We start from the raw sequence: 22972 nt of genomic DNA, 5'->3' as shown, positions 1-22972 counted from the left end.
GACGGAGGCCTAGGTCCTCGTCCAACTGGCGAAGAGATGTGCTCCATTCAAATTCTGTACGTTAAGTCTTAAAGTGGCACAGTCATAAAATGAGCTGCTATAAGTAAGTTAGTTTTGACATTCTTATAGTTTGTGTGTGTCCGGGGTTGTGTGTGGGAATGTTAGTTGGTTATTCAATTATTTAGTTAGTTAGTTAAATATGTCGCTGAAAAAAAAAAACACAAAATGACAACAAAAAATAGATGGAAAATGACCACTAAGAGACACAAACAACTTCAAATAACAAAAAAATGAACAGAGAAACATAAGACGTCTACAGAACAGATGCAAAACAACTACAAAGAGACACAAAACTAGCATACAGTACAAACATAAAACGTCTAAACCACAACAAAAATATGCAGAATGACTAAACTCGGATGCAAAACACTCACAAAGTACGCAAAAGAAAAAAATCAAATTTACTAAAAATAGACTCTTTATTACTTTTTGAGTTTGGAAAGGGTGGGGGGCATCTCACATGTCTGTGCCCAAGGGCCCATTGTCTCATATTCCTTCAATGAATTAGTTAGTTAGTTAGTTAGTTAGGAACTTAGCTTGGATTCACCACACATAAGATGAAAACAAGATCCAGATAATTGAAGATAGACATTCAAAACAGGATTTTAAAGCTAAGTGCATATCTGAAATACCGTTACAAAATACAAACAAGCTCTGGGTACAAGATGTACCCCTCTGTGCTTCATCATCTCCTTACCCTATTGTCAGAGTAAATTATAACAACAGACAAGAAGTGCTTGTTCACATTTTTATTTTTCACGAAATTCAATTTCTATTAAATCCCATTCAAATACAGCTTTCTGTTTGGGCAACACTGAAGTGTACCAGTGGGATTGCACCTTCAGACTGAATAATGAACTCAGGCAAAATGGAAATTTCATGAGGAAGTTTACACCCATAAACAAATAAAGAACAAAGGGAAGGAGAGAGGTTGACATTTGAACGCAAACCCAGTTTGAATTACAACTAGCTGTCGGCTGTCTGTTAGCAGACAGACTGGGTGGACTCGTAACCTGCCAGATGTGCGCTCCACCACCTCTGTGATTCCTAATTAATTTAAAATGCTCCTGTTGTGTACTGTATGTCCGGCTGGAGCAGCAAACAGTTGTCAGCTTCCCTGGAAAGCTTTGTTAAAAACCTTAGGCCGCCCACTGGCTGTCACGCCCATTGGCTTATTCACAGTAGCAACAAAGATGAAATAATAACAACTGCCAGTTGGGGACGGGGTTGACTCTGTGGCTCTGTAGTACATATTAACAGGGAATGCAGGGATGGAATTACCTGCCATTTTTCAGGCCTAATTAAGGCCGTCTCGTGGCACTGGCTCCCTCCGAGAGATGCCACTTGTTACGGATCATCGGTGCGTCTGTTTTTTGCCATAATATTAATTGATATTATGATGGGGTGGAGGGGGCAGGCGGAGTGGGGATATTTATTGGGGGGGGGGGGGGCACGCTGTACAATCACATCAGTGTCCGCATTACATACATGAGTGGACTTGGCATTGTGCTGCTCCCTTGCCCCTCCCTGCTCTCCTGCAGCATCCCTGAGGAGGGTCAGCATCCTCCAGAGATTCATGAATGAACGGTGAGGTGGTCAAGAACAGGGTTTTTTAAACAGGGAGAAAGTTGAAAGGGGAGTTTGGAGGGAGAGGAAAAGATAATGCTCGAGGTAATACAGACGTTCTACATATGTTCTAAAACAAAGTTGGTTTAGCGTTGCAATACGCGTTAAACATCAGAATTAAACTTTTTCTCTGAGTCCTAACTGTCAAATCTGAACACACATTCACATCCATTGCCGGAGATTTTCCATAAATAAGCGTAGAAATCATAGAAAAAAGATGCTCCTTATAACTCCAGAACATTCTGAGAATCACTAGTAAGTTTTAAAGTTTTATTCAGTATCAAAATTATCCAGCAATAATTGTCTGTATATCCATGGGTAAATTCCAAACAGAAACTTCTGATAACTAATTCAACATGACTTTTAACGGTACCATTATTTCAACAAATATAGGCTAAAATTGTAGTCCATTGCAACACTATATTTCCTGTTTGCATTCCGTAAATGAAGGAAGCCCATGAGAACTATTGTTCCAAACCTTAGTGCATGTTTATCCCTCAAATAAAACCAAGACAATGAATAATTGTAGCAGGCGTCTTCAATGTTTTTAAGCCAAGGACTGATTAACTGAATCAGAAATTATAAAGTTGATTTATATTTGCTAGCAATATTGCAAATAATATGTTGGCTTTATATTAAGATATTACAATTTTCTTGGAAACTTTCAAAAAATCAAGAATAATTTGCCGGCCTCCCTTCAGTAACTCTTAGGACCCCCACGGGGTCCCAGACCCCCTGTTGAAGATCTATGAATTATAGAATCAAGAATAACCCCAGATCAAAACTGCTTTACTTACCACCTCATAACTACTGCCTTAACTGTCAACATTATCACACAAACAACAAGAAATATCTTCTCACCTCCAGTTTTCATCCAAATTATCAGTTTACTATATGTGTTCATCAAGATGGGAGATGAAAACAGATATGTCAAGGTGCTAAGGGAAGTGGAAGACATCACCGTGTGGCAGCTGTTCTATAAAAAGACAGAACATGGAGAAAATTTAATATCAGATCTCACCAGGAGATCACTTTAGCCTCAGCAGTTTCAGCTTGTCAGGATCATGCCAACAAACGTGTTAAAACAAATCTCAGCAAATGATTCAGATAATCAATTTGAAATGAGAAAATCAGCTTAGGAAGAATGAATAAAGATTCAAAGATGACATTTGTTGAAGGGTACATATTGATTATCATTACTTATTATTTGTGTGTTTGTGTATGTGATGAGAGCAGGGTGGGACGTGTGAAGAGGTGCTGTTGATCCGTCGGTGTAAAGTCACACGTGTCACATGTGGGTGATGTTTGGGGCGTCTATGTCATAGGCAGGGTGTAAAAAAACGCAGGACCACCACTTCCTTCCTTCCTTCCTTCCAACACAACCCCTCTGTGACAGCTGTCTTATTACTATGGCAACAAGTGCAACCTATTGGATGCAATGCTTATTTATACTCTTAGTTCAACTTTTCAACTGCCTGTCTTGATCTTACAGTACTTTATGACTCATCCAGGGGACTATCCAATAATTACACGTATAGACAATAAGACAATAAAACACTTCTAACTAGACTCTAGATTTAATAGAAGTAAAGGAGTAGATTTTAAAATGCAGCACAGTGTTTACCTTGCTGGTGTCACAGAGGGAGAAGTGTTATTCAAGCTCGTTATCGCTCAGATTTTTCACACACCAAAGCCTCTCGGTCTAGCCATGCTACATTAGCTGACATTTCTTTCCTCATTATAGAGGCCGCATTTCTAACTGTCTCTCCAGTTATAGTCGCACAGACACGCCGCACAGATGCTTTGTGTCATAGGTGCAATGAATTATGGTCATTGTAGTTACTAACATACTTCAGCTGTATGGGAAAATTAAATCTTGATTGTTTGAACTGCACACCGCTGAGAACACACACACATTTTAGTTGGCAGGATGTTATTTGTAGATGTACTGAGTGAACAGTTCTGGTCTGTGAAGTTTCAGCTCAATCATCCAGGTGGTATGATGTCTGGAAAAATGTGGGTCCAAATTACTAGACTGAAGTAAAAAAAAAGAAAAAAACTGATTCAGTTTTCGGTTTGGAATTACAGACAGCAGTGTGTTTTGACTATAGCTGAAGCTCATCAGTATAATACCCATGGGTGGATCAATGGAAGGGCCTAACGGGTCCCGGCCTAAGGGCTCAGGGGGCCCCTAACCCAGAGCCTCTGTGTTAAATTGCTGTTGTTCATTTCTGCATAACTATGCATTTCTTGTTTCATATGGGACCCTACTCTTGCAATAATCAGGGGATGCCATTTTTATTGCTGATATAATATTGTTTAGCATATTATGGTATTTTTTTTAGAAAGAAAATCTTGTGTTGGCTACACATGTCCATTCCCATTAGATTAACGGAAACCGGTTGATAGAGGGCTGTGATTTCAGTTACTACGCTGTTGACTACAAGTCTGTGGACCTGGCCTGCTTTTACGCATCCGTGCCCAGGGGCCCATTGTCTAATAATCTGCCTCAAATAATATCTGAAGTTTCATACCAATACCTTAGAGTGGAGAATAAACATAAACAGTCCTTAAAAATCTTTATTTTTCATCTAGCTATGCTACAGTGCTCTCTGCTCTCTTTGAGACACTAATTGAGGACTGCTTTTATTTAATAACATTATAATCATGCTATTGTCAACAATTTATTGTTTTGGATTACTCATCTCATCTAGTGTTACTCCTTAACAGACCAGGCCAAGGTTACATCACATGACTATTATGAACATGCCCACATGTTCATAATAGAACATGTGGGCATGTCCACAGCCTCAAATGTCAGTCTCTTTCTCTCTATCTCTCTTTCTCTCTCTCTCTCTCTCTCTCTCTCTCTCTCTCTCTCTCTCTCTCTCTCTTTCTCTCTCTTTCTCGCTCAACCACACACTATGCCAGGGGTTGTTAAACTTTTTGACATCAAACTGACAGAAATTATACCACGGACCCCCACCCGCCACCCTAAAGGTTTTCAAAACACAGCATATATAGTTAAATTTAGGATAAGAGTGAAAAATGTAATAGCTGTCACTGCAAGTTGACAATCTTCCATTAGCAATAGGAATTGTGTGTATGTGTCTCGTTTGTTTGCACATCCTCCTACTCCCCCTCGTCCTCCAAAGCAACCAACAGAGACACCTTTGTCCATTCATATTGTTTGTGATCTAACGTGCAGCTATGTGTAAACTCCGAAAACCTTTAATTCTGTGATTCATAAGCCTCCTCAGTCTTGCCTTGCCACAGTCATCAGTCTGCCTTTGCCGTTAATGTCTTTCAGCAAGAATTTATGTCTACATCCATGCCTCTCTCCTTCTGTCTGCTACTCAAGCCATTAGAGAATTCCCCAGCAAAGGTTCTCAGGAACGCCTTGCATCAGAGCCACACTAATGAAAGGCATTATACATTACAAAGTGTTTGATTTAAGGATGATTTACAGTCCTTTTCCTCAGCAGAGGGGAATGAAACCCTTCCTAGAGATAAGCTCAGAATCTATCAGCAATATTGTAAGGACATCAAAGGGTTCAAATTGTGTATAGGATTCATCGGCGGTGTAAGAACCACAAGGAAAGGTTTCTATCAGATGTGAAATTTCCATAACAGAGTGAGAAGCATGTGAGTTATTATGATCCCAGAATCAATAGCGGCTTTCATGATATGCACACACTGCATATTTAGGTGCTCAAAAGTTGTGTCCCTGATGTGGTGCTTACACAAACATCACTTCAGTCTGGATATGCAGCCAGATATGCCAAATGTTCTTGAACTAGAGCAGATATCCTCTTTGCATTTCAGCTCCGCATACACATTTCCCTTGCGCTGCAATGCCTAACAGTAAACAGAGAAAAGCATACTTTGTGATTACTTTTGCTGATGAAGGAGAAACTATTTTAATTTGGTTAAGAAACAGAGTAAAATATTCATGATTTTCACCCTGCCTGCCAGTTTTAATAATTGGCAGGATGTTGTTTGCCACCTACACCAAACCCCTAATACCTGACAGCTTGTAACCAGCAGCATTTAATCACAGCTGACAACTGATAATCCATTTCTCAGCGCTGATGTATCATTGGTTTTTTGTTTTTTCTTCTTATTCGCCCCCCGTTTTTAAATTCTTTCATAATTTTGTTTTTGTCTCAATGTTTGATGCAGAGCTGTTTGGGGCTGTAAGATGAGATAATTTAATGTGAATTGCTTTTAAGAATCTCTTGGAACCCATCCACGGGTGTGAGCTGTCACAAGGTTGAGTTTCTAGATTGCCTACAAAGGATTCCGGAGACTTGATCTAAATTTATAAGGACACTGTTGCAGTAACTCTCACTTTGATGGCCGTCTTGGTGGCTATCATTTGTCGTCCATATGGCATGTTTGTGTGTGATATGCTCCTCCTGTACAGCATGTACCAAGTGAGATTTTTATTTTTTTCCTTTCTAAGTGCTGCTGCACAAAGTAAATGAAAGCATAGTGGGGATTTTTTGCTCAAAAAAAAGATAATTTTATTTGCAGATGCCATGTTTGTATGAATAAAACATCATTACAGCAATACATGCTGGTAGGTGTAAATTGATTGATTTTCTGCATTATTTATAGTTGTCAACACTGGTCTATAAAAAAAGAGGACGAATCTGTTTAGTCCTTGGTTCAGAGGCAAAATAAAGTGGGCTGAAACAAATAGCATCCAATTGTTTTACTCACAGATATGAATGTTTTTCTTGCCTCGCCTTGAGCAAGAGCAGTTATTAACATGAGTCATTTTCATACTTGGGATAATGAATGCCTGACTGCAAAGCATATGCAATCATTTTGAACAGTAACAGTCAGAGGACTGACCTCACATCGAGTTTATTTATTATATGAAGGTCTATGCACGCAGGCAGATACATGTAACTGTGATTTAGATATTAGACTAAGAAGAATGTGTATAACATTTATTAACCTTTTCATGGTCTTCTCAAGAGGACATTTTGACCTGTGAAATTTAGTTGGAAAGTGAGTGAACCTAATAAAATATGTCTTTCCCTTAGTGTAAGTATGTGAACATGTATGTAAATATAATTATTACGAGGGTACACCGCAGTTTTCAGAAAGAAAGACATGTGCATTAATGGTTTAAGGTATCATTGCTACCAATTCTTACAAAACCTGAAAATTGTCAAGGAACACAACTTTTCTGATTATAAACTGTCAATATGATAACTTAGTTATTTTATTGTGTAATTGTTGGCTTTATAATAAATACATTAAGACTTTATCAAATGGAAATACAATCACTACTGAGGAATATACAGGGTGATACTCAGGGTGCAATTTGCCATGGGGGTGCGTGGGATTTCCCACTTTCTGGTCTACATATCCCTGCATAGGCTGGATTATTTTTATCACTGGTGGGGACAAAGCGAACAAGGCTATTTCACCAATAGATCATTATATACTTACATAAAATATAAGTATTTTAAACTAAGTACAGCTCTGTAACATGAACAGTCTATAGTGCAATAGAAGGATAAAATCCAAGCGGCAGTTGTTGGTTGTATTTACAGAGCTCCGAGACGCCAGCTACCAGCAGCAGTTGTTGAGCCGCAAATAGGTGACTGTGAGCCAGCTATAGGCACCACCAGATGACTGTCCTTTCAGGGACCATGGTAGTTGAGATAAGCATGAAAAGGTGAGCGTCATATACTAGAACTGTTGGTCCTTGTAAATTCTGGAGTGTGGTCTATCTGTATAGTGTCTTGAGATAACTCTTGTTATGAATTGATACTATAAATAAAAATTGAATACGGCGATGAACCTAAGTTTAGGAAAAAAATTGTGGTTTGGATTAAAACACTCCATGGGAACGAACAAGCGTTTCCTGAGTGAAAGTATTCTTTTTTTAGCTACAAAGTGAACTCCTCACTCCGGCTTGAAAGCGCTGTATTTTCCATTGAATATTGAAGTGCCTATTTAAGTGTTTTAGCATGACTGGCTTAATTCTTGCATGTTTTGTATCATTGTACATGATCAAAAACATCCTCCTCTGCTTTTTTCACAAATTGCAGCCTGGTAATACCAATTACATTGATAATATAGTTTCAGTTAAGCCACATGTATCCACATGTCGTGAATGTGCCCAAAGTGAAGTGTAAGGACTTACATTTAAGGGAACGAGCCAGTGATGGCTTATTGAAAATCATCAACCACCACCCAAAATAATATTTGTTGTTGTTGTTTCTATAGGATTATAATTGTAATATGACTGTATTATTTTATGTTCTACTTAGAAAGCTTTGTTTTATTCTTTATTTTATGGTTTTTACATATGGCTCCAAAAAATTGCTTTGTAACTCTAACAATAAAAGGACATTTCCACTGTTTCATTCAGGCTAATAAATTAAAAAGAAAACTGTATGCCAGTTTATTGCCCAAAGGAACTATGAAATCCATTGTTTTTCTCCTGCATCAGGACTGTTGTTTGGCTATATGTATGTTATAGACAGATGCTCGGACATAGTAGTAGTCGCTAGACAAGGATTTATCCGAAGAAATCACTTCCCAAAAGAAAACACTTCCCTAAGAGGTTGCCAAGCTCTTGCCAAATAAGCACTTACTGTACTTAAAGAGATAAATGGCACAAAACCGCAGCCAAACATTATAAAAAAAAATCTTCCATCACTCAGAATCAACTAGATTTTCTCCAGTTCACTCACACTGTAGCTCGGCCTTTTAAGAAAGATTGATGCCTCCTTGTAAGTAAATCTAAGACAGAGTGAAAAGTGATGCAAATACAAGGCTTCCCCCTTATACTATAGTTCTTATTCTGCATGCACACAATTTGCAGCTTCAGTTAACACCTAATCAGCCAGTGAGTTCGTATGAACATCACCAAGGCAACTAATCTTGAATATCTTGTTGTTGTCCTCAGGTGATTCAGACCATCAGTGCAGTGGATAAGGACGAACCTCTGAGCGGTCACCGCTTTTATTTCGCCCTGGCTGCACCTGTTGCCGGCAACCTCAACTTCACACTGCGAGATAACAAAGGTCCGTGTTTTTTCTGTTGTTTTGTGATTATCTGTAGTTAAAATATTTTTTTTTTATCTGCAAAAGTTTAAAAGATATTAAAAGTAAAATGTCAAATACTTTTCTGCTGTCAGTAATGGAAGTTATCTAGGCATATCTGAATAATATATATTATATAAAGCTTTTATATAATATAGAGTTAGGCTAATCAAATTGATATCTTCCAAAACTCTATATTCATGCACCAAACGAGAACTGTGGATTTTGTCTCCATCATTAAATTTAAACCTCAGTAAGTATGGGATCTTTAAATTGGCCAAAATCAACAGAAGGAATGTTAACAACAAGAAACCGTGAAGATATTTGCTGAATATGACAAAAAGATGTATTGGATTAGAATCACAGTCTCTAAATCTTAAAATGTAACTTGCTGCAGAAACCCTAGAGTCAGTCACCAATTCAAACTTAACAACGAAAAAACATCTACTGTACATCCTTGTCAAAGCTCCATGTGTCAGATCAACCTGGTTGCAAGCAGCTGATGGATCAAAAACTCCATTGAGAAAATTTCCAGGGGGGCCATCGGAGTCTGTAAAGGGTGTTGGTCAAGATAGGTATGGTCTATTTGCTGCCTACTTCTTTTGAATTGAGCCTGGCAGCAATGCAATTGACACTTCAGCCATTGCTCACTCTGGTACTCTATATCTGCCCTGCATCTGGACATAATCTACTCTGCAATCTGACTCTGGAGAAGAAGTACAGAGTAACTGGTGCCCTGCAGCGTGCCTAGCCATGCCAACTGAAACCATCATTCTGCCATGACAATGCCCTCGCTATCCTTTTTTTGTAATTGTTCATCAACGTTAAATGCAAAAACAAACTTCCTTCTGCAAGTGGAGCACATATGAGATTTGTGCTACAATCCACCACAGCAGGGTCTCTATGTACTATATCACAGATTAACTTTAACCTTAACACACAGGCTGAAAAGTGTCTTTGTACCATAATGATTGGCTTACCACCTACACGCAAAGCAGTGGGCGGAAGGAGAAAATGAGCTTCTCATATAGGACAACTTTGAATGTACCTTTGGAAACACATAAGAAAACTCCATCATAAAAACGTGTTGAGCTGATGCAGGTGCAGTAAATGCCCTGCGTTGAGCCCTGTGTTACATAATGAACAGGATTTTTAATGGTAAACTCTAAGCAAATTAAGAGCAATTTGTCTGTAAGACAGTTTTTGAGAGATTTGTTAGAGAAAGGTTCTTTGTGAACATGCAATGTTTACCTTGGGTTCAATATGTCGAGATTACATTCATATCAGGGGTGTAATGGTAAGTAAAAGTCACAATTTTGGTTTATACCCCGGTCTAGGAGTCATGGTTCAGTGCAAGTTCAGTACAGCTGAAAAAACAAACAAATGCAATAAAAATAATACTAAATAAAATGTGTGCATTAGTAAGAGTGTTTCAGTTCCATCTGGGCTATATTTAAAGAGTGGGAGAAAAATTTGCTCTGGTTTATTGGCATTTTTTTAATAAACCAATCAAATCTGTCAGAACTTCCGTCAGCAACGGAGCAATCCCGGATGTGAAACGTTGTGGATAGAAACAGTTTGATTGACTTGTACACTGATCCGCTTGGTGTTTTAACCTAAATACATGTCGCTAACAGCGTATGGCTAAACGTTTTGCATGCTTGTGAACTCTGGTTCCACAGGTTGTGCATTATTCTAAATACCATGTATTCTGCATGTAGTTGTGTCACCCCCAGAGGCGTCGGACTGGGGGGGTACCCAGGGCCCTCATGTGAGGAGGGCCCAAAAAGATGCTACAATGAATAGCTGTGGATGTGGAGGGGCCTATAAGAAATGCCTTCTTACAGGGCCCAGAATTTTGTGCCACGCTCCTGGTGACCCCCGTACTGTGACAGTTAAGAATTCAGGAACCATTACAGCCCTATTTTAAACCCATCACTTTTGTCACTGTGTGTTTTTTCCTAATATGTTAGAACATTTTTGTTGATTTGTCTAATGTGGCATTTACAAGAGAACCCATCACTATATTCATTTTTACCTTGTTCTTACATTCAAACAGCAATCTGAACAAAGGAGTTGTCCTTCGAGGCAAAATCTACATTTTAAGTGTGACGGCTCAATTTAAAAGTGCATTTCAATCTATTGAAGTATTTGTCATGAAATGGCTCTTTTCTTTAGGTGGTGTAATAACATATTGTTCTCCTCTGGCTGCCTCTTTCTCTCATAACGCTAAGGGAAATAAGATTTCATATACGATTTCTTCCACCAAACCAAAGCTGTTATTAGCCAACAGGTGGTCAAGACCGGGAGAGGCGCCGCAGTGTGCCATATAATTGAATTGTGTTAATGACACCATCTGTTGGCATTCCTGCTTTTAATACTGTAAAATCATTTCAAACTGCACAGCAATCATATATATATGCATGTACTGTATATGTATGTATATATATGTATGTATATAAATACAGTGTATGTATGTACTTTATACATATGTATAAATATGTGTATGTATATTTATGTGTGTGTGCAGTTTATTTGAAACCAATAAACAAGCAAATTAAACACAGCTCTCCTGGCTACTTTCTTAAAAGTCTGACCGATGTATGTTGTCACTTTATTTTGCAGACAACACAGCATCCATACTGACGAAGCGAGGTGGTTTCAGGAGACGGGAGCAGGCCATGTATCGGCTGCCGGTGTTGATTGTGGACAGCGGTAGTCCTGCCCTCAGCAGCACAAACACACTCGCAGTTCGAGTGTGTGACTGTGACTCTGACGGCGTGGCCTTGTCTTGTGGAGCTGTGGCCTACACTGCGACTGGCCTGAGTACCGGCGCCCTCCTGGCTATTTTAGGCTGTGTCATCACACTTCTGGGTAAGATCTATACAACCTCACTGTCAGAGGTTACAATTACTGTATATGTGTTATAAATGTAGCTGAAGAGGTTCGTATAAAACCTCATTATAAACTAAGCCTTATTATAAAGGTGTTCTTTTCACAGCTTTGGCCACTAACCCTGTCAGATATCACAACATTTTATTCAACAATTTAATTGTAGTTCCTCATCAATATAACAATACCACAGTGTAACAGTACTCACATTACAAGGAAAAGTTCTGCATTCATCATTGTACTGTGTGTCCTCCACAAAATCTATTTACAAGTAATTAAGTAAGTAGTATCACAAGTACTCAGAATGCAGAAAGATTACGCCCATAAGTGTTATACCATAAATTCTATTACTGGTTAATTATCACTGGTGCTTAAGAATTTTACTGTTTTATATATAAGTGTTTTAAATGCATTTTGGCAGTTTATTCAATAAGAAAAACAATGTTTATCTTTAAGAATTTTAGAGGAGTAGAAGTATAAATTAGTATATACTGTAATAATAATACTGAAGTAAAGTATACCTACCTCAACATTGTCCTGAAGAACAATACTTCTACCACTGTTCGCTGTCCTCAGATGTTAGCTAGTATGAAACAACAACAAAAAACTGACCTCAGTTCAGTATAATGCCTTAATTTGCATGCAATGTCAATACAATTACAGCATATTGGTAGATGGCAGCAGCACATAATCAGTAATTAACAACAGGCTAAAAGCTAAGACATCTAGTAGATCTGCAGTACAGCAGTAAAACAACCAGCAGTATCAGCAGTTATTAGCAACTGATGATGCAAAACACACAAATTCCACCTGAAAGGGTCAGTACATCAACGTTGTCAATCAATGTTGATGTAGATATTACACAGGGGTGTGAATCTTTACTGGTTTCACGGTTTGATTTGACTACAATTAACCTGTCAATGATTCAAATCGATTGGATATCACGATGTGTCACAATGCGTCACCTCCTCAGTATTATTACATATTGCTGCACGTGGTTTTCATCGACAAATTCAAGGCGTCAGATGTATATGAACTCCCCTTTTTGATTGTATCTGCTTTTGAAAAAAACACTTCCTGATTGTAGCGGAGTCTGAACGTAGCAGACAACAGACAAAAGGCAAAAACAAAAAAAGCAGTGACCGGAAAATCCACGAGGAACAACATTAGAGCATAATCAATTATGGTCTGTCACTGTATCGATGAAGAATCGTCCAGGTCTGCATCGTGATGCATCAATGCAATGATTCATTTCAACACCCCTAATATTACTGTAGCAAATATTATGCACTGAGAAGTGAAGCAATGATCAACAGGATCTCAGGGAGGAGTAAAGCCTTTGGAGAGAGTTGCTGTAGTCCCACATTTCTAACAACAAAGCAGGAACACAATAGTTTGGGCTTGAAGTGTGTAGCCAAGCCCCCATAACTTTACATGCCCATGCTTAAGTTGACTAAAAAGAGGAATAAAAAAAATCATGTTTTGGAAATTTATCTTAATGCCTTAATTGAAAAATGAGGTAAAAATTTAAATGTAATTAAATATATGTTCTTCCTTAAAATAGAGGGGGCATGAGTATACAGTACTTACCCCTATGTTAAATTCCAATAGAGGCAGGCATATTATTATTAATTAAGGCCAGTTATTTCATGGATCCAGGACACTATGCATCCTGATAAAGTTCCACTGGCCTTTAGAATAAAAAAATATAGCCCCACATCATCACATACCCTTCACCATACACAGAGATTGGCATGGGATACAAAAAAATCATCTCTCAATGCAAATCAAACCGGCTATTAGTCTAACTGAAATAAAGCCATGCCAATCTCTATGTATGGTGAAAGGTATGTGATGATATGGGGCTATTTTAATCCATAGTAACCTGGATCCATGAAATAACTGGCTTTTAAAAATAAAAATCTGCCTGCCTCTAGGTGAATTTAACATAGGGGTCTCTAAGCAAATCAAAAGAGTGGGAAGTGCGTTGATTTCTTAAATATACTAGCATTATTTTCGAGTTATCTGTCTGAAGTAGTTTGCAGGCTTTGTTGCAGTTGGAATATATTTAAGCCAACAATCTTTACCGTTCAGATTTTAATTAAGACTTAAGTGGAAGTAATATAGAGCCCTGCACTACCTCAATATTACCAACCCATTCAGACTCATCTTTGCATTCTGCAAGTGGGTGAATGTGTGAGGAAAGCTTTGCCAAAAACAGAGTTGCATTTTGAGGTCTTGCACATATCAAACCTGGAGGGAGATATATTCCCGTCATATTTCCTCTTCGGTAGATACATGTGACCGAGGTCGGCCAGCTCTGAATAGTAGCCTGGATGTTCACAAGTAAAATACCACTGAAATCCTGCCAACGGGATCATTCAACTAGAATCGGTATACTGGGTTTTGGAGCAGTATTTTCTTTTTTTCTTTGTGTTTATCTGAATCCAGTAGATAATACAAATACATTCTATGGGTCTGATGGACTATGCGGTCACCCAAGGCTTTTACCTTGACTTCATTGAAGATATTTAATTCTGTTTGACAAATGAAAGAGATTTTCCGGACTGGCTGTGATGGCATTACTCTAAAAAAATACTTAGTATATATAGTATTTCATGGAGGTCATAAAAGTACTGTATGGAATACTGCATTTCAAGGACAGACACTCCTCTGCTTCTGTTTTCAAGTGTAACACCAAGATATAAGCCAAGAGACTTGTAAATGAGAATTCATTAACATAACCTTAAAGATGATGCAGCACTGAGCCGGCACTTCCTGGCTGCATTATTGCTCATAAAACCCACAGACAAAGCGTCGCAGTTTAACGCTTAGGTGATCTTCATTGAAAGCTGAAGAGGATCTAAACGGCAAAACCGAAATTAGTTCTTTGATGGGGTCAACTTTGCTTTTTATTCCAGCCCTCTTGAAGTTTGCCCTCCTTGTGTTGCAACAGAGAATGCTTTTCTTGGTAAATGAAAACTTCAAAAGAGCAACAGGGGGAAATATGTGGCAGTGCAACCCTGAACTCAGCATCGCTAATGAAAGCTGGCTCTATTCTACGCGGCAAGGCCTGAGGCCACAGGCTTAGAAGTAATGGCCTCTAGTTTAATATACCTCCAAGTCGCCGTGTGTGTGTGTGTGTGTGTGTGTGTGTGTGTGTGTGTGTGTGTGTGTGGTGTGTGTGTGTGTGTGTGTGTGTGTGTGTGTGTGCGTGCTAATGTGCGTGCCTGGGTGGGTGGGTGGGTGGGTGCGTGTGTGTGTGTGTGTGTCCTTAGTTGTCCCCATCAGTCTGTTTTGCTCAATTGGATCAGCCTCTTTCCTTCTTTTCTCTGTTTCCTCTTTGTGCACATCCCTCCCTTCTTCCCTTGTATTAACAGCCCATGTGCAATCCTTTATTCTGATCTTCCTAGATGCTCTTCCATCAAGACCTCTTTCAATCTGTAGGTAGCAATTGATTCTGTGATTGCATTTGATTGTGTTGTTTTGGATAAGACATGAGCCAGAATAATATCCAAGCTGCTGTCGTCCTCAGATGCTGTCTAAAATAATGGTGTGGTAGTCAGATCTTTTACTTAAGTAAAAGTAGTAATACGTCAGTATAAACATACTCTGTTACATGTAAAATTCATGCATTCTAAATCTTCCTTAGGTAAAAGTAAAAAAGTAGTACTATCAAAAATCTACTTAATGTAAAAGTACTCCGAGGCAATTTGTGATAGATTAATGTTTTCATCTCGTTAATGTTACATCTGGTAAAGCTAGAGCTAATTTGATCTACTTTACATACTTCTGGGTATCTTAACATGTAATATATTGTAAGTTATAAGTTGATGTATATTTTGTAAATTAATAGTCTGAATCTGCAAATTAACTAAAGCTTTCAAATTCATATAGGGAAACAAAAGTACAGTATCTGCCTAGTGGGACTGGGTAAGCCCCGCCCACTCTGCCGGCAATTTGATTTCGCCCTGCAGCTCGGTCTGGAAACCTGTCTGTTTAATTCTCCTGCTTCAGTTCAAAGTTTTGCGGGAACCAATCACAAACTGTCTTATCTACCTGGCGTGCTATTGGTGGGTTTAACACGATGACAATAGAGAAGCGACCAAGCAGCTTCTTCTTTACATTCAACATAGCAGCCACCAAAGTGGATGCCGCAGTTGCTTCTATGTCACCAGGATCTTTGGTCTGATCGGTTGAAGGACCATCCAACAGTTGATTCAAAGTGTGCAGTTTCCACCTGCTTGCCTTTAATCCAAACAGAGCTGCATGCGCATTAGCTTTGGCCGCTACATACTCATAAGCTAAGTGGTCATTAATCATAGGTTGATATTTTTAAATTTAATTACAGAGCTTGTCCTCTACTCCTTAAAGAAATATTTCTGAAAATGCATCAGTACAACTGTGTTTTTTTTAGTTTTGTTGTAAATGTCATTTAAAATCTTTTTTAATGATACTGTCACTTTTGGATGATGCATCCAAACCACTGAGACGATCATTATCTTGTTAAGATCCAGTGCCTGTTTCCTCCCAGAACAGGTCAGTTATGGCTCAATCCTCCAGAGGGCCAATTAGGACATTACGTAGCACTCCAAATCTCCAGACAGTTATTTCTGTCTGAGTATTTTTTATCTGACTCATTCTATAAATCTTCATGTCCATTCATTTGTCTTTTATTTTACCGTCTGCCTCTCGCGTTAGCCCCTCTGTCTGTGTCTTTATTTATGTGTCTGTATTCGGACGGCAGACAATTTATTTTTCTAGATCTGATCTTTAAAGTCCATTGTGCACATTGTAACCTGCCCATTGGTGTGTTTAAACTGTGTAATTACTTGTTATCACTGTGACATGCTAAAAATAAAAGAAGAAATGTTAGCGAGTCAATTAAGAGCAGATTTGTTTTTATAATGACAGCCTGGCAAAAGCTAAAAAGACCTTGTGTTAACAGCTTGCAGAAGGATACATAGAACAAAATAAAATAAAAAGACAGTAAAGCACAAGCATATAATCTGGACAGATACACAGTGTGACAGATAACATCAGCAAGAACAAAGAAACCATAAAATATGTTTGATTCATGCAGCAAACATACAGCAGCACTGATAAAGATGCCAATAACGTGGAGCATTTGTGTTTGAGGCTTGTGATTGTTTCTATGCCCTTCATCAAGTTGTGGTGCATAACGCATTTTGTTGCAATGTCATCCATGCAGGAGAGTGATATCTGTCATGTTGATGAGGTCGCATGAGAGCTCTTCACGTGTCTAGACATCTTTATTTTCCTGCCGGCTCTCTTCCATGCTTCATATTTCTTGGTTCCAGCTTTTCAATTATGAGGATTGGCTGTTTTTCTCTGTTTTATGTATCTGTAAAGTTAATGTCTTTAGACTGTTGATGGGACAAATCAAGCAATTTGAAGATATTACATTGACATTCTAAGGATTAAACAATGAATTTACGGCTTTTTAATGTCAGAGTATATTAAAGTTTTTTTTCTTGTAAATGTGTTAGTTTATTCTCTTAAATGTACCTCTTCAATCTGAGACAGTATTTGAGTTTTAGTCTAGTAAATTTCATAATCTCTTAAATTCTTTATTCGACTTTATTCGACTTTATTCTCGGAAAATCCCCCCCCGCTTCTTTTTGTCTTTAACCTACAATGGCTCCGATACAGCGTGGTACAAAGTGTTTTGGGATGTTCTAATTTAACCACTGAAAGCTATGCTGTGTGGACTAGCCAGACCACAGCACTGCGGAGGAATGTCTGACAACGCGTGACTAATCAGAACCTAACTGTGGCAGGATGCCCTGTCCAGTCAGATAAAGAGTTCTGAATGGCCTTAAGAAACAATTGACTCTGCACTAATTTCTCAATAAGAATCAGTTGAGAAGTTATTTGTATCGGTAGTTTGATTGAGCACACCAAATTATTGTGGGACATTCTTTTCAACCTCAGCTACAACTGTGTGCTCCTGAAAACGTTAGTATTCCTTATGAAATTAAATAGGAATGACTAAGTATACAAAAATCTAAGTTTAGAAAAGTATATTAAATAATGTTTAATAAGAGTTAAACAGTGGTTTTATTTGATTTTATTTAGATGCCCTGGGTACATAAGCAACCATTTAAATGTTGCTAAATCCTGATTGATGCATTCAAGTACTTGACATTACCTTGTAACACCTGAGTTTCAATGCATAACAGAGTATTTTCATAGTGTGGTATTAGTTCTTTTACTTATGTAAAGGATCTGAATACATCCTCCCCCACAGCTCATAACTGCATGTTATGCGGTTATGAGCTGTTGCAGAAAAGTTTTAAAATAAATCCTCTTTTCTTTTCAGACAGTTGCTGATTGATACCTCTCTTAGAAATTGCACTGCAGCACACAGACACAAAATGAGTGAATAATCAGTCTCAGTATCCCCCGGATCACACAGCATGGAGAGAGAGAAAAATACTCTAATGAGAAAGTGCATTCAATGATGCATGTAAGAAAAGGGCAGCATAGAAAACTCACCTTGTTCAGTATCGATTGGGCTGGGTAAATCTTTTAAACAATTCAATTACAGCAAAAAGCCTTTGTAACACTAAATTCATCTCCTTCGCTTCTGTTTTTCATTTAGTGTACATCATCAGTAAATGTGTTATGAAGAGTCGTATCAGGGTTTTGTGTCTTTGCTTAGCTGTCTGGGCTGGGAATCATTTCTTAAAGGACCCTTGGTACCTGACACAAACTCACTATTTGTATGCCCGGCCATCCACCTGCTCATCCTAGTAGGACGTGATTGGATGTTGGCCCGCTTCCAGTCTGTGACACATCGTGGCTGCCTTCGAGGCATTAAACCCTAAAGAGCTTTGCTGGAAAGCACTGAGACTATTCTATTTCAATGTGCCACTTTGTAATTCCCTTTAGAGAAGCCCTACTGAATTGAATAAAAGAATGACTCGAGTTCCTGAAATTAAAGGAAACAATCTTCCACAGAAATGTTTGCAGTTCTGTCTTAAAGCACTAAGAAAAAATGTCACAGTTATTAGCAGTGGTTGATAGACTGGAGGGACCATTCCAAGTATTTTAACAAAAACTATTGTATGGTAACAGCAGTCACCAAATAGCCAACAGGAAGCTACCCATTCATCCCCTGCAGCCTTTCCATGTGACACTTTCCTTCCTTCCATCTCTTCCATTTGCTCCCTTATTAGAGGGTGTGAAGTGGTGTTTGAATTCGGTTCCTGGGCCTCTTTCTCAGCTGCCTGCACGAGCTCAACGTCAAGGAGGAAAAGAAATATGGGCCCTCGGAGCGATATTTCATTGGCACCAGCTTGACATTGATGGATAGAAGATCATTAGACATTTGCCAGTGTGCTTGGGCGTAGAGTTATTTTCAGCAATAATGTATGGGAGAGGGAACAGGGGTTGGAGGAAGGCTTCTGGTAAGATCTCAGAGGTACAGACATTCCAGTTTGGTGGAGTTTTGTACTAGAAGTCTAGAAGCAAAGTGTAGGTAGTGGAAACCACAGAGGGACACGATATTACATTACAGGTTTAGTTTTGTAAACTCTAATTGGATTCATAGTGCAGTGGTTTTTCAACCGTTTTAGTCAGATGTTCCATCACAGCACTGCTAAATGAGTTCAAATACCCCTTCACTGACACAGCTGTCATGTTTCAAATTAGTTTCTTTAAATTTGATTTTAAACATGATATTATTTATCACTGACAATTACGTAAAAGTGGATATTGTTAACCTTTAATATTTCCATACAATGTAACTGTCGATGCTTGAGTGGTTTAAGTTTGCCTTTGTACCAGTATCATTTGGAGAGATTGATGCTGGATGTTTTAACCAGTGGTCCATTACTTTTAGCAGTACCCCCTGGTTCGGAATACAAGCACCCCTGGTTGGGAATCATTTTCACATTGCATTCAGCAAGTCACATATCCCTGCATCTTTCCAGCTGACTGGCACAGAAAATATGCACGTTGTCAGTCAATATTGATACCTACATCTCTTCTCCCTTTCTCTGCAGTGATGGTTCTGCTAATTGTGACAATGCGTCGAAGGAGGAAGGAGCCTCTGATTCTCGAGGAGGAGAGGGACATCAGAGAGAACATTGTCCGCTACGACGACGAGGGTGGAGGAGAGGAGGACACAGAGGCCTTCGACATGGTTACTCTCCGCAACCTAAACGTCATCAGAGATCCCAGCGTTAGGCGAGACGTCACCCCAGATACTCCCACCTTCTTTCATTACCCATCAACTACTCGCCCGTCCTATAAATCCCTACCAGACAACGTGGTGTTTCGAGAGTTTATTTGGGAGCGACTTAAGGATGCTGATGTGGACCCGTCAGCTCCCCCGTATGACTCTCTGCAGACATATGCTTTTGAAGGCAGCGGCTCTGTTGCAGAGTCACTAAGCTCTTTGGAGTCACTAAGTACAGACTCAGATCAGAACTATGACTATCTCAGCAACTGGGGACCACGCTTCAAAAAGCTGGCTGACCTGTACGGCAACAGTGACGGGACCAGTGTCTTCTCATAGCCCCTAAATGTCTCTTTTAACATTTCTCAGACTTAAGGAAAAAAATAAAATAAAAGTAATTTATTGTCAGAGAAAATGGTTTTGTCTGCCTTAGTACATCAGAGGAAAAAAATTCAAAGACAACACAAGCGAGATTGGAAAAAAAACACTTTGACTTCAAAAGGTTTTTGGTTTGTTTACCTCCTTGTGTGGATTTTTTAAAAGCGTGACATGGTGAGTTTTGACACAGACTTCAAAAGTGGCTTGACTGAGGAGGAGACCTTGTGTGCAAAAGACATTAAAGGTTTCAGTTTTTGGGGCTCCAGTACAAACATTGACTGCAGAATGCATACATTTTGAAGCATTTTTACGGTGAGGCACCTGTCCTTTCATTCCAGCGATGGGCGCAAACCCAGCACTCTTGCTTTGATGCATTCCATTGTGCTATCTTTGTGCTGAAAAAAAAAAAAAAAAGTTTCTCATTAAATGCTGTGTCCCCTGATGGCTTATCACAATTTCTGTGGTTTTTTGTTTTTGATTTTTTTGGTTGGGGATCTGGGTGATTAGCAGTTTTTCTTAAACTTTTTTCACATTATTCATGGACTCATACCTCTCAACACATATGAAAAGTGCAGCTGCATACAGTATAAACAAATAGTTGATGTGCTAAGGAAGTGATGTGAAGCCATTAAGTTGTGCAAATAATAAAAAAGAATGACACGTGAGTTTGTGGCTCCGCTGGGTGAAACAGGAGTAGAGTAAGTATAATTTCTCTTATTCTCCTAACAATACATTTTGCAGATGTAATTGCAAAGTAGTTTGCAAAGTACAGTAGTTGTTTGTCAGAGTCTGTTTTTCTTCCACCTTTCTATTGACAAGACCAACATATGATTTCTGATCTATAAAATGTCAGGATTTTCTTGTTCTGCTTTTGTACGAGGTCGCGGGTCCTGGGATCGTCTGCTACATGAGGAAGCTTTGTTGAAGGATCAGTCCTTGTGCTTGATTCACGCCTTTTAGACTCTAGAAAAACAATTAGTTTCTGAAGTGACAGTCCTTAACTGGGGGAAGTTTGTAAGTAAATGGATTTTGCTTCTGTAGCTTGCAGAGTCCAGCATATATTGCCTTTCAGAAATGAAATCAATAATGTCCATGGTTTGTTTGTTAATTGATGTTGAAAGGACACACTGTATGATAATTTGTTTTTCCAGCTTAAACAAATTATGTTACATTTGGGTGTTGACATGTACAACCAATATGTATTACTATTTATTTCGAAGAGGCAGAATTGTGCAAATGATGTTTTTATCCTTTTTGCTGAAAATAAAATTGACAGTTCAGTTCCTTAAAACTGACCAAAGGGATTTATTTCAGTCCATCTGAACATAGTAAATAAATATTATTGCTGATAAACTTCAACCACTACTCACAAAAAGAATCAATGATTGAAATAAAAATGGTGTCTTTCTCTGTGCATTCGGTGATTTCATGTTGAAATATGTCGTAAAAAAGTAATAGTATTGCATGTAAAAAAAAAGTAATAAAAACGTCATTACATAATATGTTGAAATATGTCGTAAAAAGGTAATAGTATAAAACGTTGAAAAAAAATCATAGAATAGTATGTTGAAAAAAGTTTAAAAAAAACTAGAGCATGAAAAGTCATAAAAATGTCATAGTACAGTATCTGGAAAAAGTTATAAAAAAGTAAATACTAGTATAGAATGTGTTAGAAAAGTCACGGAACTATTTAGTATGTCAAAAATGTATAGTTATAAAAAAAAGGTACAGTATTTTGGAAAAAAGTCCTAGTATAGTAATTTGAAACAAGTCATAGTATGGTATCTCGAAGAAGAAAAAAAGTCATAGTATAGTTTGTCGAAAAAAGTCATAAAAGTCCAGTATAGTACGCGGAAAAAAGTCATAAAAGCATCACAGTATAGTATATCAAAGAGGAAAATAATCACTGTACTGTATGCAAAGTTAAAAATGTCAAAGTACAGTATGTAAAATTTTTCTTTTTAAAAGTAATGGTATATTGTGTCAAAGAAAAGTCCTAAAATTCATAATATATATCATAGTAAAGTATGTCTAAAAACACTTAAAAAGTGTAGTTTGTCAACAAAAAGTTTGTTGAAAAATGTAAAAAAAATTCAAAGTATAGTATATCAAGAAGAAAAAAAAAGTCATTTTAAAGTATTCCAAAAAAGTAAAAAAAAAAGTCATAGTATGGTATATCAAAGAAGAAAAAAAGTCATAGTATTGTATGTCAAAAAAAGTCATAGTATAATATGTCAAAAAGGTCATAGTATATTTTGTCGACAAAAGTAAAAACTGTCATACTATAGCATGGGAAAACGTCATAGTGTAATATATCCAAAAAAAGTCGTAAAAACATCATAGTATAGTATGTTGAAAAAAGTCAAAAAACTTTAAAGTGTAGTTTATCAAAAAAGAAAAAAAGTCATAGTATAGTATGTCAAGTTATAAAAACCAATGACAACTAGAAAAAAGTTGTAAAAAAGTCATAGTATAGTGTGTTGAAAGAAGTCAAAAAGCTTTAAAGTATAGTATATCGAAGAAGAAAAAAGGGCATAGTATGTCAAAAAAGTAAATGATGTCATTGTGTAGTTTGTAAAAAAAGTCGTCAAAATATTTGTCAAAATATGAAAATGTATAGTATAGTATGTTGAAGAAGAAAAAAAAAGTCATACTATAGCATGTCAAAAAAAGTCAGAATAGTATGTCAAAAAAAGTCATAGTATAGTATGGGAAAAAGACATAGTATAGTATGTCAAGT

The 22972-nt window shown here is 37.9% G+C and overlaps 1 protein-coding gene across 1 annotated transcript in view; it reads left to right on the top strand.

The window, feature by feature from the left end:
- The window catches only part of LOC117938007 (cadherin-7-like), an 86176-nt gene extending 65846 nt beyond the window's left edge, over positions 1-20330 (top strand). The window contains exons 10-12 of the mRNA XM_034862317.1: positions 8621-8738; positions 11382-11630; positions 19679-20330. Of these exons, the coding sequence (XP_034718208.1) occupies positions 8621-8738; positions 11382-11630; positions 19679-20193 (882 nt within the window). The 3' untranslated portion in view covers positions 20194-20330. The remainder of the gene's footprint in view (positions 1-8620; positions 8739-11381; positions 11631-19678) is intronic.
- Positions 20331-22972: the final 2642 nt, after the last annotated feature.

The sequence above is a fragment of the Etheostoma cragini genome, chromosome 22 (genome assembly GCF_013103735.1).
Source record: "Etheostoma cragini isolate CJK2018 chromosome 22, CSU_Ecrag_1.0, whole genome shotgun sequence".
Taxonomy (NCBI): Eukaryota; Metazoa; Chordata; class Actinopteri; order Perciformes; family Percidae; genus Etheostoma; species Etheostoma cragini.
The sequence above is the reverse complement of the archived record's forward strand: the minus strand, read 5'-3'. Positions and strand labels throughout refer to the sequence as shown.